Raw genomic sequence first — 16,669 nt, 5'->3', positions numbered from 1 at the left:
GGTTCCAGACCAGAGAACCAGAAAGGAATAGTCAGGCAGCAGCTCCCACCATGTCACCATCCCTCACCCCACCCCACTCTCCAATGCACAAAATATATTTGCCCAGGACAGGAAGCCACCACAGAACCAGGGAGGCATGGTCAGAACCTCATGTTTTTGTGAGCTGACCAAAGCTTCCAGTACAGCTGCATAAAATGGTGGCCATGTCCAGGAGGCCCCGGCACTCCAAATCCAGGCTGAAATGCGACTGATTCCAAGTGAGCAGCATGGAGCCTTTTGCCTCCACAGACCCAGCCTCCTCTGCCATGCTAAAGGCAACCAGACAATACTCTCAAGCCTGCACCATCCCTGGGCCCCTGCGTCTTCCTTCCCAAGAACTATCAAGTTCAACCTCATCCATGGGGACCCTCTGGTCATCATGTGCTCCAGGATGGCCAGATCAGGGTGACTCTACCTGGCCAAGTGAAGTAAATATGACAGCACAGGTCAGCCTAAAATAAGACAAACTGCTTCTTCCCCCAGGACAAGCACCGAGGACCTCCCAAATCCCAAGCTCACCATGTAGCAGAGGTCACCCAACAAACCTTAAGGAAACAATCATGGGATGTGGTTGTTATCCAGATTCTCTAGTTTGTGTTTCCATGACGGCCCAAAGGTTTGAATGAACCTGTTTTCTCCTCTTCCCCATTTCTCTTCCTCAATGATGCTATTGTCCTTCCTCCTCAGAACCTGGTGGTTCCAGCACTGATCCTTGGTTTCCATTTGTTTCCCCTCGGGACACCTTGAGGTTTTGCAATAATGTGTCCATTCAGAGCTACTTTGCAGGCCACAGTTCACAGTGCTGGACTGTGGCAGGTTCTGCGCTCCTCCCTGTTGTGCAGGAAAATTATTCCAAAAGCAAAAATAATGCAAAGTTGTGAGTGCATGACATTTTAATATCAGGCTAGTACATTTTCTAATTCTGGGGTCACCTGACTCTTTCCAGAATTGTAACATTGACTGATAAAAAATTATTTGGAACTTGGATGCTTTATAATCCTGTCACATAATTAAAGTGGAGTCATTTTTTTCCTGAATGGTAGAAAAGATAACCCCAAAGTTTAATGGTCTTATTGTCCCAGAGGATGTTAATTTTGTACCTGACTTAGCAATCTTATTTCAGCATTTATTTTCCCCCAAACAATCAGTAACTCAAATCTTTTTTTAAAGATTTTATTTTATTTCTTTATCCCTACCCCCCCCCCCCCCCCCCAGTTGTTTGCACTCGCTACGGCCGTGTCTTTAGGAGGCACTGGGAACTGAACCCAGGAACTCCGATGTGGTAGGGAGGAGCCCAATTGCCTGAGCCACCTCCGTCCCCTGTCTTGCTGTGTCTCTCATTATCTTTTTCCGTGTGTCTCTTTTTGCATCATCTTGTTGCATCAGCTTGCCATGCCTGCCTGCTGCTTCAGTTTACTGTCTTGCTCGTTTTCTTTCGGTGCCACCAGGAACTTCTGCTTCCTGCTTTGTTGTGTCTCTCATTATGTTTTTCTTCTTGTGTCTCTTGTTGTGTCAGCTTGCTGTGTCTACCCATCACACCAGCTCACTGTCTTCTCCAGGAGGCACTGGGAATAGAAACACAGACCTCCCATGGGGTAGGCGGGAGCTTGGTTGCCCGAGCCACATCTGCTTCCCTCAAATTTTTTTTTTTTTTGCTAGAAAATAGGCATTTTATTTATTTATTTTTGGCCGCTCTGTGATACATAACTTTCATTTATTTTATTTTATTTATTATTTTTTTTAATTAAAATTATTTATTTTTACGAATTACATTCAAAAAATACGAGGTCCCAATCAACCCCACCGCCCCCACCCCCACTCCCCCCACAGCAACACTGTCTCCCATCATCGTGAGACTTCCATTGCACCCAGTAAGTACATCTCTGAACATCACTGCACCCCGTAGTCAATGGTCCTCATCATAGCCCACACTCTCCCCCGTTCCATCCAGTGGGCCCTGGGGGGGTCTACAATGTCCTGTAATTGTCCGTGAAGCACCACCCAGGACAACTCCATGTCCCGAAAATGCCTCCACATCTCATCTCTTCCTCCCATTCCCCAAACCCAGCAGCCACCATCATTCTGCTGTTTTCCTCATTAATGAGTTAAATGAAACTTAAACAAAAGACTTTTTAATTTATTTCTCCCCCTGCCCCTGCATCGTCTGCTTTCTGTGTCTATTCACTGTGTTCTTCTGTGTCTGCTTGTCTTCTCTTTAGGCAGCACCAGGACTCATCATGGGACATTCTGGAGTAGGAAAGAGGCACTGAATCTCTTGCACCACCTCAGCTCCCTGGTCTGCTGTGTCTCTTATTGTCTCTCCTCTGTGTCTCTTTTTGTTGTGTTATCTTGCTGTGCCAGCTCTCCGCTCGGGCCAGCTCACCATGTGGGCCAGCTTGCCTTCACCAGGAGGCCCCGGGAATCAAACACAGATGGGAGCCCAATCACTTGAGCCACATCTGCTTTCCAAATGAAACTTTGATACATGATCACTATTACAGTATAATGGAAAACTTGGCCAGCATTTGCCCCCACTTCCTGGGGAAGCACCCTCTGACTGGCCTTTCCCGGGGACTGCAGTGTCTTTTACTCTTCCTGGGGGGCCCAGGACCACATCTGGTAGTTCACATGCTGAGGAGATGACAGGACCAGCCACCCACACCTGCAGCCTTAGCGGAGGGGCCAATCAGGTGATGAGGGCTGGGGCCTCCAGCTGGGTCCCCTCAGCTGCAGATTCAGCCCAACTTCGGGGACAGGGACTGCATCAGTCACACCTGGTAAAGAGACCCCAGGGAAACTTGGGACCCTCGAAGCCGGGGTTAGGAAGATACAGGCTGTGCGGGGAGGGTGGCGCGCTCTGACTCCACGTGGAGAGGATGTGCCACCTGGCGTTGGAGACCCTCCTGGACTCGTCCCATGCGACTCTTCTTTGGGCTTCTTCTTTGTATCCTTTTACTGTCATAAAACTACAATGGTAAGGAGAGCACTTTCAGTGAGTTCTGGGAGTCATTCTAGTGACTTATGGAACCTGAGGAGGTGGTGGGAACCCTGAATTCATAGCCAGTTGGTCAGAAGTGTGGGTGGCCTGGGATCCTGAACTTGGACTGGTGCCTGCAGGGCGATCTAGGAGAGGACAGCCCTAAACCTGAACCTGAACCTGTGGGATCTGGACTAATTCCCTGGGGATGGGGGATTTGAGGTAGAATTGAATTGGCTTGTTACTGCAGTTTTTGCAGGAGCTGTCAAGATTGTTAATAGTGTTCTCACATTGTCTATGAGGTGCAGAGGTGCCTAAAGATGTACTTACCAAATCCAATGGATGTGTCATGATGATGGGAACGAGTGTTGTTGGGGGGGGGGGGGGAGAGGGGGGGGTGGGGTTGAATGGGACCTCACATATATATTTTTAATGTAATATTATTACAAAGTCAATAAAAAAAAAAGAGGCCTTGTGGCCAATTAAAGAAAAAAAAAGATTGTTAATAGTGTTCTCAACTATCTATTCACATGAGAATTTTATGATTTTAACAAATTGATAGCTGTGACTTTATATTATCCTAAGATCCAGAATGGCCTACTCCTCCTGGGCCCTGGATTTCTGCTGGTCAGGAAGAATGGACAAATTCTTATTCAGGACACAATGAAGCAAATGAAACCACACCAGATAGCGAGCAACCATTACTTAAACCAGACTTGTTAACGAAGATTTTACTTTGATCTCATTAATGATTCTTTTGTTCTCCTCTAGGCTGTCATGTCTCCTCATTATGGAATAGTTATGCCATCTATTCCCAATTCTATTCCAGAAAACCTTTCAGCATTTTATCCTTAGAAGAGTTAGGACTTAAACAATTAAAAGGGGTGATTTCCTTCCATCTATATGTGTTCTCTCATGGAAATTTCTTTAAGTCCAAATAAAAAACTTCATCCATCCAAGAACGGTGATTCAGAGGAAATTGTAATCTGGGCATTGGTAAAAATTAGGATGATTTTGGGTGCAAGGACCAAAAATGTGACAAGGCCAGCCATGTAAGAGTGCCATCGTGGGTGTCCCACCCAGCCAAGCCTTTAGATCATGAAATTCCCAGCTCACATCTGACTGCCACCACCTGTGAGACCCCAAGAGGGAACTGCCCAGCTGAACCTTTCCCAAATTCCTGACTCACAAAATCATGTGCATGCAGAATAAAACGTTTGTTTTCAGCCAGTATATTTTGGGTAATAATAGTAATTGGGAAGAATTATCCAGACTACATGAAGAACTACGATGAAAGAATCAAAAGGGAGAGACAGCTCACTTGAGAATTGGGGGAAAACACAAAAAGGAATTTCACAGAAGAGGAATCAGAAATGGCTTCCTAACCCAGGTGTAAAACCTCATTCATAATCAGAGAAATTCAAATGAAAAGCACAAGGAAATGACAATTGACATACCTCAGGGTTAGCAACCTCAAAAGTAACATCATAGCAACCGTTGGTGATTATGTGGAGCTCAGCAGGGTTATATACTGGGAAAGCTACCCAGAGAACAACTTGGCAATGTCTCTTAGAGCTGAGCATAGCCTCGACCCGGCAATGCCAGTGCTAAGTATAAACCCTTGTGAAACTCAAAGAATATTTAGAGCAGCATTTTTTTATGATAGATAAAAATAGGAAGCAAATATCCATCACTGGGAAAGCTGTTAAATAGATTTTGGCACACACACAGAGTGGAATACCGTACAGCAGTGTACATGAACGAACCCTATTTGCATGTATTGGAAGGGTGATTTTCAATGGCTGTTAATGACGGTAGCACATTAAATAGACACTTCTCCAAAGAAGAAATTCAAATGGCTAAAAAGCACATGAAAAAATGCTACAAATCTCTAGCTATCAGGGAAATGCAAATCAAAACTACAATGAGATACCATCTTACTCCCATAAGATTGGTAGCTATGAAAAAACAGAAGAATACAAATGCTGGAGAGGATGTGAAGAAAGGGGAACACTCATTCACTGCTGCTGGGAATGCAGAAGGATACAACCATTCTGGAGGACAGTATGGCGGTTTCTCAAAACACTAACCATAGATTTGCCATATGACCCAGCAATACCACTGCTGGGTATATACCAAGCAGAACTGAAAACAAGGACACAAACCGATATATGTACACCAATGTTCATAGCAGCATTGTTCACTATCGCCAAAAGTTGGAATCAACCCAAATGCCCATCAACAGACGAGTGGATCAATAAAATGTGGTATATACACACAATGGAATACTACTCGGCTGTAAGAACAAATACACTACAAACACACGTGATAACATGGATGAATCTTGAGAACCTTATGTTGAGTGAAGCAACCCAGCACTGAAGGACAAATACTACATGACCTCAATGATATGAAATAAACAAGCTGCCTCAGAGAGCTAGAGACTGGAAAATAGGCTTACAGGAAATCGGGGGGTGGAGGAAGGATGTGAGCCGATGTCTGCAGGAGTGGAATCTATGATGAGCTGGCAGTAAGTATGAGCACAAAGAAGAGATAAAATGGGGGCAAGGGGTTGCCTTTGGGTGGGGCTTTGCGGGTTTGAGGGGGGCTGGGGCTGGGGAGATGGGTAATATTGCCCACAAAATTGGGGGGAGGGAGGGGCAACATACGAACATAGGAGAGTGTCAGGTGTTGGTTGAGAGTAAAATGCTGAGAAAATCATATCAAAATATAATTAGGAGGATTACCTGTTTAGGATGCTCGGAGGGGATGGCCTGATGCGGGACGGACTCCTGGGGAATGTCTGAATGCTCATTTTGCCCGGGTGGGTTGTACCATTGGGTAGAGACCCAAGAAGTGAGAGTTGGGGTGGTCCCACATCCTGGGGAGGACTAATGTCATCAAATAGAGAGAACTGTATCTCTCGAGAGAAAGGGTGGCTCCCAGGGCATTAGGGCAGTTGAGCAAGTCAGGCGCTGAACACTGTTACAAGTATCTCTGGACGTGGCTCCTCGGGAAATGGAGATTGGCTGTCGCTGTGGGCCCCAAGGGGAGGGGAAAATGGATATTGAATGGATGGAACCAAGGTAAATGTGGGGGCAAGAGAGGAGTTTTGCGAGAGTACACGAGGATGAATATACAACATGTAATATTACACCAAAAACATACAGGGGACGACAGACTAATAATGTAAACCATAATGTAAAACATAGGATAACTAAAAAATTTAGAAAACTGTGTATCCTAAAGTATGGACCACATTGTAAGCACAGATATCACCTTGTTTGAAAGCTATTGTTTTGGAGTTTGTACATCAGTTTCAGTAAATATGATATGAATAAGTTAAAAGATTATCGCTGTGGAAGGGAAAAGGTTTTATGGTGGATGTGTGGGAGTACTGTATATTGTATATATGAATTACTGTGATCTAAGACTCTTGTGAAGAGAAGCTCAATAATCAGGAAAAAAGAAAAGAAAAAGACAGGATGTAGAAATTTTTCCAAATCAAAATGTACTCTAGATCTAACCTTTAAACTCATCGCTATATTCCATTTTACTAGTAAGGGAACCTGACATTATATTGGGATTCACTTTACAGGAAGTTTTGGATCAAGAGTGGTTCAACAATGACGGTGGAGGAATACTGGTATGGGATGTTATTGACAGGCGATATATGGTTGACAGGGAGTTATACAGGGCATATGTCCAGGGTGCATGGTAATGTTTAGATATACTCATAGTGTAAACAATTAAAAACAACAGCTGGGGGGGTACTGGGTTCCTGGCCGAGGGTGCTCTGTCGTGGTCCCTAGGGGAGCAGTGGCAGTCCCCCAGGTGCAACGGTAAGAACCAGGAAGGAATGAAGGTCCAACAGTGGGCTCCTGATACTTATGACTTTGCTTGTGAGCCTATACGCCTGCAATAAGAACAAGGCCTAGAGCAGCATTGTGCCTGGGAGTTTCCTCCTGACAGCCTTCTTGTTACTCAAATGTGGCCAGTCTCGAAGCCAAACTCAGCATGTAGATGCAGTGCATTCCCCCCAGCGTGGGACATGACACCCGGGGATGAGCTTCCCTGGCACCGAGGGATCACTACCAAATACCAGCTGAAGATGCCACTAGAAAATGACCTTGAGTTAAAGGTTCAATGCGGATCAGCAGAATATCCCTGTCTACATATAATAACATGATTTTAAAATGCTGTTTGACCTAATGTAAGGGGGAAATGGAAAGGAGAAATGAGTTTATATGGCTGCGAGTCTCTAAAAAAGAGTCTGGAGGTTGTCAGAAGGATTGCCCTTATGCACACCTGAGCAGAGTCTCAGAGACAGATAAAGTAGATACAACCCAGGTATTGGTTCTTTTGAGGGCAAAAGAGACCCACGAGTTCTATGGTCATGCCAGATGGGGTTCACTGCCATGTCAGATGGCCCTTTTTTGGAGCTGGTGTTTCTGCGTGATGAAACTGGACTCAGATGGGATCTCTTTTCACAAGACTTTCATGATACTTTACTGGAATTGTAATTGGTGTTGGGGTTTAAGATATATTTAGGGGATTTGAATCTCTGGACTGACAATATGATAGCCAGGCCCTGAGCCTCAACAGACTTCAGCTCCTACACTCTGATTTATTGGACTTACCCCACTCAGCTAACATCGAGTTGAAGAAGGTCAACCACCACACCATGGAGCCTAGAGTGCCTACAACTGAAAGCAGGAGGACTGCATCCAGTATCCATGTGGAATCTAAGTCCCCACTTGACACAGATGTGCAATGGACACAACCAATCCAATGTCCACAGAGAAAATGTGGCATTGGTGTGGGAAGGGTGGCCATGGTGGCTGCTGGGTTTGGGGAATGGGAGGAAGAGATGAGATGGGGAGGCGTTTTTGGGACTTGGAGTTGTCCTGGGTGGTGCTTCACGGACAACTATGGGACATTGTAGATCCCCCCAGGGCCCACTGGATGGAACGCGGGAGAGTGTGGGCTATGATGTGGACCATTGACTATGGGGTGCAGCGATGCCCAGAGATGTACTTACCAGGTGCAATGGATGTGTCATGATGACGGGAGAGAGTTGCTGTGGGGGGAGTGGGGGGTGGGGGCGGTGGGGTTGAATGGGACCTCATGTTTTTGAATGTAATATTTTTTTAAAAAATGAATTAAATAAAAAAATAAAAATAAAAAAATGACGGTAGCACAATACTGGGAATGTAATCAACACCATTAATTGTACACTTGAAAGTGATTACAATAGGCCATTTTGAGTTGTATATACATTGCCACAATAAAAAGTTTAAAAAAGATATAATCTGCACAAACTTAATGATTAGTGGATAAAATAGATGAATACAGAGAATGAGATATGATTTATCATATTTAAACATGCCAGCATGTGGTTTATTGTCTAAGGAGGGACCTCTAAAGCAGGGCATAGGGGAGCGGGTATAGCTCAGTGGTTGAGCACCTGCTTCATATGTACAAAGTACTGTGTTCAATCCTTAGTACCTCTGAAAAAGAGAGGGAGGGAGGGAGAGAGGGAGGGAGGGGGAGAGAGAGAGAGAGGGGGGGGGGAGAGAGAGAGAGAGAGAGAGAGAGAGAGAGAGAGAGAGAGAGAGAGAGAGAGAGAGAGAAGGAGAAAGAGAGAATGAAAAGGAAAGAGGAAGGAAGGAAGGAAGGAAGGAAGGAAGGAAGGCTGGCAGGCAGGCACAGTATGACTGAGATGACCAAGAGTTTCAAAAACTTCTCAAAGGAAACTGCAAAATCTCTGACTCCACCCTGGTGGTTCCCACAGCCTTCTCTCCTGACATCTAGGCCTTGGGCAAGTCTGCCTCACTGCACTGGGCTGGGACCTTTACAGACTTCCTCCCAGGGACGTTTCGGACACCCCCTTTGCCTCGACACTTCTGAGCATCTCCCCTTGACATCTCACAGGCCCTCAGGTTCAACTGGCCCCAAACGGAACCTTCATCTCCTCAGTGTAAGGGTTGGAGCCTGAGGTTCACAGAGGGGACCCAACTGGCCCAAGGTCACACTGGGAGTAAATGGCAGAACTTGGACCATCATGCTCTTTCATTGCCCCTTTCGTGAGCACAAAAATCCAATTTGGAGATTTGCAACTGGGTGTTGTTTGAGAGAGATGGATTCTGAATAATCTCTTACATGGTTTTAAGGGAAAAGACAGATATGCTCACCTTTCAAAGCACCCTGACAAGGTCCTTATGCTGTGGACAGTGAGTCACTAGTTTCCAAGAAAGACAAATTTGCCATTCTCCTCCATGACTGTAAGAAAACCTATAAATTTGAAGTTGAGCCAGTTTTCTAGCTAGTAAATAAGAGAAAGATTTTTCACAGGGACTGTGAGTGGACAGAAGAGGAAAAAATAGAGTGTGGATAAAGTTACTAATGAGGCGATGATACCAAGTCTATTCAAACAGCGATGGGCTCTGTTTTAGTTTCCCAGCTGCTCAAACAAATGCCATACCATGGGTTAGCTTAAACAATGGGAGTTTATTGGCTCTTAGTTTTGAGGCTAGAAGTCCAAAATTGAGGTGTCAGCAAGGTAACGTTTTTCCCCCAAAGACTGTGGCATTCTGGGGTTGGCAGCTGGCCATCCTTGGTCCTTGGCTTTTCCATCACATGGCCATGCACATGGCAGCATTTTCTCCTTTCCCTTTGGGTCCCACTGACTTCCAGCTCTTGGCTGCTCCCCATGGCTTCTCTGTGTGTGACTTTCACTCTGCTTGTAAAGGACCCCAGTAATTCAGAATAAAGCCCACCCTGATTTGGTTGGGCCTCCCCTTAACTGAAGTAACAGCGTGAAGGGTCAAGACCTCTTCAGGATGTTACAGAAAAATGTGCATCAATATGGTACCAAGAACGTGTCCAAACTGGGGTACACAATTCAATCCACATCAGGCACCAATTTAAGATCCAGTTTCAACTAGGCCTGTAATAAGGTGTGTGACCTTGAACATATCCCTTACCTTCTCTGAGCCTCAACCTGTCAGATGCGGATGTGGTGAGGGTTCTGGTGAGAAATAAATGAAATAGCCCTTCTAAATACGTTTTAGAAACTATTACATAGTCTGACCCAGGGAACGGCCCTCAGGGATCATTGATCCTTGGACCGAGGTAGGCAGACAAAACACTGGCCATCCAGGGAGGGGCTAGAAGTCACGTGGACAGCTCTGTGCTGTGATCCGGGTGCAGTGGAGCTTCCCAGACCAGGCTGGGTGGATGGGCACCACCAGGGCATCAACCCCAAGGCCCTCCTTGCTGGCTGGGAAGGGGCAGGAGCCCTGCTCCCAGGAAATGGCACGGTGGGCACGAGCACCCAGACCACGCGGGCTTTCCGCCTAAAGGACAGTCACTCCTTTGATCCGCTGTCCTCTGGGACCTGACCGACACAGCAGAAGCCATGGCTCACACTCACAGAGGAAGGCAAGCCCAAAGCGGGGCGCTCCGAGTCAGGCAAGCAGTTTCCTGGGACGCAGAACTTGGCAGCGCGCCAGGGAGTGGCTCGGGGGGGCCCATCGGAACGCTCTCTCACCCTCCCTGGGGCTGGAGCCTGGCACCGGGGCCGCCCCGGGAGCAAAAGACAAGCGCGGTGGCGCACGCATCCCCGGGCGCCGGAAGCCCGCTGCTTCCGCGCGCGGGGCAGGAGAAGCGGGTTAGGTAGACGCGGGGCCTGGGGCTGCGCGTGAGCGCAAGTGAACCTGCCCCACCGACCACCACATGGGCCAGGGGCTCCTCGCTAGCGCCGCGCAGGACCGCACCCGGGTGGGGACGGGAGGGTTAGAGCAGGCCAAGGTGCCCCAGCGCCCCAGCGCTGCGGCCCTGCCCAGAGCGCATCTGGGGCCCAGCCGCTCGCGGCCAGGAGGGCACCACCGGTGACGCCCCGTCGGCATGCCGGCGTCCCCAGGAGAGTACGTGCCGGGAGGGTCGAGGGACAGAGCTGCGGCCCGCGTGCGGGTCGGGGGCAAGCCCGAGGCGCATAGACTCTCAGCCATGGACGCGGGGACCCCGGGAGGCCCCACCTGGGCCAGCGCCCCCTCGGGGCGGGGGAGGGCTGATGACGTCACCCGCGGGCTCGGGGCGCCGGCGGCGGCGGCGACAGCCCGGCCGCGTGACCCACGCGCGCCAATGGCCCGGCGGTCTCCGGGGCGACGTGAGGGTCCGCGCTCCGCCGCCGCCGCGCCCCCGCCCCGCGTCCGCACTGCAGACAGCGGCAGCGAGCGGGAGCGGGAGCCCGAGCCGGAGCGCGAGCGCGACAGCGGCAGCAGCGGGAGCAGGAGCGGGAGCTGGTCCGCGGGGGATCGGGGGACCCTGGGAAGAGAGCGCGCCCGAGGGTCGCTTTGCTTCCCGCCGCAGCCCCTGCTGCTGGGACCTCGGCGGGGAAGGGACCCTTCCCAGGGAGAAGGTACCGGATGGGGGAAGGGTGGGGACCTTGGCCCGGGGAGACCCCGCCGTCCCGGCATCCCCTCCCCCCGCCCGGGGAGGCCCCACCGCCGCACCCCACCCCCGGGACCACTGCAGCACCCCGCGGGGGGCTGGGGGAAACGTGGGGGGAGTGGCTGGCGGAGGCTCCGGGCCTGGGCTCTTTTCTGTACTGCAGCGGTGTCACTGGGGAGGGGGAGTCTGGGGGTGCGTAGGCTCAGGAATTAACCTCGCCCCGCCTGGCTGGTTCGTCTTCTCAGGCCCTGCGCACCTGGGCCGTCCTGCTAGAGCACCCGGCTCCAAGCCCAGTTTCTTTCCTCCCGGGGGCCTCCTGGTGACGCGGGGCACCGTTTCCCCACCTGGCGCTTGAGCCGCGCGGGGGCGATGGCGGTGACGATGCTGCAGGACTGGTGCCGGTGGATGGGCGTGAGCGCCCGCAGGGCCCTGCTCGTCCTGGGCGTCCCAGAGGACTGCGAGGAGGCTGAGCTGCAGGACTCCCTGGAGGCCGCCTTGTGGCCCATGGGCCACTTCGCCGTGCTGGGGAAGGTGTTCCGCGAGGAGGAGAATGCCACCGCAGTCTTGGTCGAGCTTGACCAAGAGGTCAACTATGCTTTGGTCCCCAGGGAAATCCCCGGAAACGGGGGACCCTGGAACGTGGTTTTCGTGCCCCGGTGCTCAGGCGAGGAGTTTCTCAACCGCGTCTTTCACTTCATAGAGCAACAGGGCCAGAGCGTGGAGAGCGTGGCGGGCGCCCTGGGGCTGGGACTGCGCCGGGTGTGCTGGCTCCGCTCCATCAGCCAGGCCGTCCAGCCCTGGGTGGAGACTGTCAGGTACCAGCACCTGGGCGTCTTTTCCGGGAGGGAGGAGCCGGCGCCCGGGGAGGAGTCCTTCGATGTCTGGCTAGACCACACCAGCGACATGCTGCACGTGTGGCAAGGGGTCTCGGAAAGGGAGAGGAGGAGGAGGCTGCTGGAGGGTTTGCGGGGGACCCCTCTGCAGCTGGTGCATGGGCTTCTGGCCGAGAATCCATCCAGAACGGCACAGGAGTGCCTGGCAGCCCTGGTGCAAGTGTTTGGCGGCAACGAGTCAGCAGCGACAACCCGGGTGCGGTGTTTGACGGCCCAGCAGAAGGCGGGCGAGCGTCTCTCTGCTTACGTGCTGCGGCTCGAAGTGCTGCTGCAGAAGGCCATGGAGAAGGGGGCCCTGGCCAGAGCCTCAGCAGATCACGTGCGCCTGAGGCAGGTGCTCACCACAGCCTCCCTGATCGAGCCTCTGGACGAAGCGCTGAGGAAGCTGAGAATGGTGGGGAGGCCGCCCAGCTTCCTGGAGATGCTGGGGCTCGTTCGCGAGGCCGAGGCCTGGGAGGCCAGTTTAGCCAGGGGCGAGAGACCCCAGGCGGAAGAAAGGGCCAGGTTCGAGGCTGAGTCCAGAGGTGACGCCAACCCGGAGGATGACAGGGCAGCAGAGGACGATGCCCACAACCTGGCTTCCATGGGCACCGGTCAGGCAGGGCCCACAGAGGCCCCTGGTGCCAGCGGGGACCCTGCCCCACCCCAGGTGGGCAGTGCTTCTGGGACCGGCCCAGAAGGTCCTGGTTGTGCACCCGAGCACCTTGCCCAGGCAGGCGCCCAGGGGGCCGAGGACACCCCTGGAGAGGAGGCGGGAAACACAGGTGGGGCTGGGGAGTTGAGCGGCCCCGAGTCCCCCTTGGGCAAATAGGCCTCAACTGCCCAGGACCCTTGGGCCCCCATCTCCTGCCAGGGGCCCAGGCCACCACCCTCAGACCATTCGAGGGGCCCAGATGACCACATTCCCCACTGAATCTGGGCAGGGGTGGGGAAGGGGCTGCCCCCCTTGCGGCCTTTCCAAGCAGCCCCTGCCCCACCCACTGGGCAGCCTGCCTGGAAGCCTTCCTGAGCGCCAGACCCCCCACCCTCACCCCCACCCCCAGCCCTGACCAAGGGCACCTCCACACATCAGCCACCCATAGCCCAGTAGACATCGTCATCACCCCCCAATCAAGCCAGCGCCCACCCCAACCAACATCCCTGTGGGGGCTCAGCCCTGCTCTCCCAGGTGCCTGCAGGCGGCTGGGGTCCTCGATTGTGGAGACGTGTGTGTCCTCTGAGCAGCTGTTCCCGGAGGCCCGGAGCCGAGTCCCAGAAGACAGTGGGAAAGACGGGCAAGGGGCTGTGGGACACTCCGCAGGGACTGTGCTTAAAGTTCCACCTCGTTGTCACTTGTGACTCAGTTTCCTCAACGTGGTGATGTTCTCTGCTGTGTTTCCCAGCGTACCTGTGATGTCCTGTGGGCGTGCACATGGCCAGGGTCCCTCGTTCCCGTGGGAGTCACGTCCCGGGGCCCTTGGGAAGGGAGAAGGTGACCGGAGGCAGTGGAGTGGGGGGCAGCTGAGGCCCCTGTTGGCAATCCGGGGAGGAAGATCGTGCCCCGACCTGTGGCCTGTAGTGGCAGTTCCAAGTTCTGTGTTGTAATTCCTTCTAAATGGTTTTAGAAAATGTTTCTCTTCAATAAAGTTTATTGAGTGTGTCAGCCGAGCCTCGCTTCTGCTGTGGGAAATGGAGGGCGGCTCTGCTGGGGAAGGGGTGGGGGCGGTGGGTGTGGAGGGGCAGGGTGGTGAGGGGCTGTGGGGTGTCCTAGGCAGCGGGAGCTGAACGAAGCTGATAGGTGTGGGTGGTGGCCATGGGAGCCCCCCGGAAAGAAGTGGGCAAGACAAAGGGGTGAGACTGAGGGCCGGTGGGCAGCAGCCAGAGGGGCTAGTAGCAGTCCCTGCGCCGTGCTGTCGGGGCGTCCAGGTGAGGTCAGAGGCGCCCAATGGGGGGACTCAGGTTGGTGAGAAAAGGGAGGAGACAGACTTTGTAGAGTGAGGAGGCCCAGGGCAGCGTCCTGCTGGACCCCAGGTTCCTCGTTGGTGTGTAAGCTGGTTGGAGCCAGGGCCCAGCTCTTAACACGTTCTTTCTTTTTGCTCTTTTGGGGGAGGATGTGTTGAGAAAAGGGGTGGCAGCCGTGGTCATGACTTCATTTGTGACTTACCCAGGATCCCTTTGTCCTCCTACTTTCCCGTTCCCCACGCCATGCCCTGTGGCCAGCTAGACCTGAGGCCCCACTCCCAGAAGAGAAGGAATTGTCATTATGCTGCCCCAAGGTCCCATGATTCCCAATGATGGGCCCCAGGGAGAGGGCTCCGCAGGGGTCGGCCACATGAATAAACACCCAAGTACTTCCTTAGGAGACCGCAGGTGATGGGCACTTTGCCAAGCAGGCTGAAGAGCATTGCCCCACACCACTTGGGGATGGGCCACTTCCAGAACACACCTCTTCTGGTGCTAGTTGTTAGTGGAATTCAGGCGGCAGCTACCCTGGCTGAGTGGATGGAACACGGGCACAGAAGCAGAGGGGTCTGAGTGTGACCCTCTTCCAGCCAGGCAACCTCGGACGTGTCCCATAATCTCGGTGGGTAGGGAGGGAAGGGGCTTTCTGTTTTGCGCTAGTTACTGTTCTCCTCGGAAAGCCTCTTAGCACGAAATGCCAATACTTCCTAAACTAAGCGTTCAGACTAGCTCTCTACCGACCACTGCCCGTTCTGGCTGTTCAACAGCCCCCTCCCTCCACCAAGCTCTTTGGTCCTGCTCTAAGACCCTGGGGTCTCTCTACCCTGCCCTGAACCCTCAACAGGCCCCAGGGCAGTCAGGCGAGCATCCTCCTGCATGAACCTTCCGTGCCCAAGCCAGCTTCTCCCACCTGCCAGTCAGCACTGTCGATTCTCCATCTTGACAATGGTTATGCTCTGTGGAGTCGCCCAAACACTGAACTGATAAATCATGAATCATCACTCCAGGGGAAATCCAGGGTTAGTTTCCCGTGAGCCTCTGGTGACATTTTGTCAACCAATCAATACATAACCTTGGTTTCTGTGTGTTTTTGTTTGAAGACACCTATACTGAGGTTTCATTTACATGGAATTCACAGTCCACAGCACCATTACTCATGCCCAAATGAAGCTTCTCTAACGCACTTTCCTGTAAGGAGCATTGCAGCCTGCCTGCATTGAAGAACACTAGACATCAGTTTGGTACTACACTTTGGGGCCTTCTTAAAAACAAAAATCAACAATGAAAAGCACAAAAATATAAAAAACGTGGCACTAAATGACCACACACACACACACACACACAACATTTGCTTACAGCAAAAGAGCTGGTCCCATCTCAGCTGGGAGCATGCATATCAAGAAGACAAGTTATTTTGCAAATCTGCACACGAGTGACTGTGAAAGCCCTGTGATCTGAATTTGGGGTTACAAAGGGATTTTAGTGAGGAGTTGAATTTGCAAACACAGAATCAGTGACTAACGAGGTCTTTTCTGACAGCCAGCCCTCTCTGGACCTAGGTTTGCCCTCTGCCACCTCACAGGCATTTGAACAGTACTTCTGAGTGCCACCACCAGGGGGCGTTCATGCGCCCCAAATTGTGCTTCTCTTGGGCTGGGTAAATATGAGCAGTGCCCTTGATTGTTCCTTCACAGACCTGGCTGCCTTCTGGACACTTAGACGCTCATCGCGGTTCCTCTGAAAGAGGGGACGGCAGCAGGATCTGGGTGGCGCAAAGGACTCTGGTCCTGGCCTAAGGGGCTGGCCATCCCTGGTGGTGGCTCAGGTTGCAACGGCCTTTGTAGCCAGCTTGACCTGCCGGTGGCTTCCAGTGAACTTGTGCATGGCTAAATAGCAATTGTATCTTTTCTCCCATAAGCTGCCTTCCAGTCACAGCTCCTGCAGCCTGTGTGTGTGTGAACGCTTCCCTCACCCCAAGGGGACAACTTTCAGTTCTGGCAGGTGTCATCTTGGTGTGGCTGACTCTTCCCTACAAATCGTGCCAGAGCCTTTGCAAACTGGGCCCTTGAGCCTGCCAGGCCTCATTGTTTGGGCCTCAGGATGGTGTCTTGGGAGTCAGCCGGGGTTCAAGGACAGGACCAGGACTTCCAGGAGGGGGCATTTCAGGTGGCAGCATAAGGTCCTGGCTTCCCTGCCCAGTGGAAAACTCAGCTCCACGGCCAGAATTATGTCTGAGGCATTTGCAGGACCCAGCCACATTTTCTGCAAGAGAATGGGAGTCTTGCCTGCTGAGGAAATCCCAGGGTTCACCTGGCCTTGGCCATACACATTAGCTGTACCTTGTAGCTCTACCCCTGCCTCCAAC

General features: G+C 52.1%; 1 protein-coding gene across 2 annotated transcripts; it reads left to right on the top strand.

Moving 5' to 3' along the window:
* Positions 1-11,219: 11,219 nt before the first annotated feature.
* PNMA6A (PNMA family member 6A) lies at positions 11,220-14,005 on the top strand. 2 transcript variants are annotated; one of them, XM_058292206.1, is made up of 3 exons: positions 11,220-11,438; positions 11,716-13,012; positions 13,518-14,005. In XM_058292206.1, the coding sequence occupies exons 2-3, from the start codon at positions 11,840-11,842 to the stop codon at positions 13,581-13,583; spliced, it is 1,239 nt and encodes a 412-aa protein (XP_058148189.1). In that variant the 5' UTR covers positions 11,220-11,438; positions 11,716-11,839; the 3' UTR covers positions 13,584-14,005. The 2 variants fall into 2 exon arrangements, with proteins under 2 accessions (XP_058148189.1, XP_004469569.2); XM_004469512.4 differs by having other exon boundaries at positions 11,716-14,005.
* Positions 14,006-16,669: the final 2,664 nt, after the last annotated feature.

This window comes from Dasypus novemcinctus, chromosome X (genome assembly GCF_030445035.2).
Source record: "Dasypus novemcinctus isolate mDasNov1 chromosome X, mDasNov1.1.hap2, whole genome shotgun sequence".
NCBI lineage: Eukaryota > Metazoa > Chordata > Mammalia > Cingulata > Dasypodidae > Dasypus > Dasypus novemcinctus.
This window is presented reverse-complemented; position numbering and strand designations above follow the sequence as displayed.

Coding starts and splice junctions, on each gene's coding strand:
- PNMA6A (XM_004469512.4), top strand. CDS start 11,840: ATGGCGGTGACGATGCTGCAGGACTGGTGCCGGTGGATGGGCGTGAGC.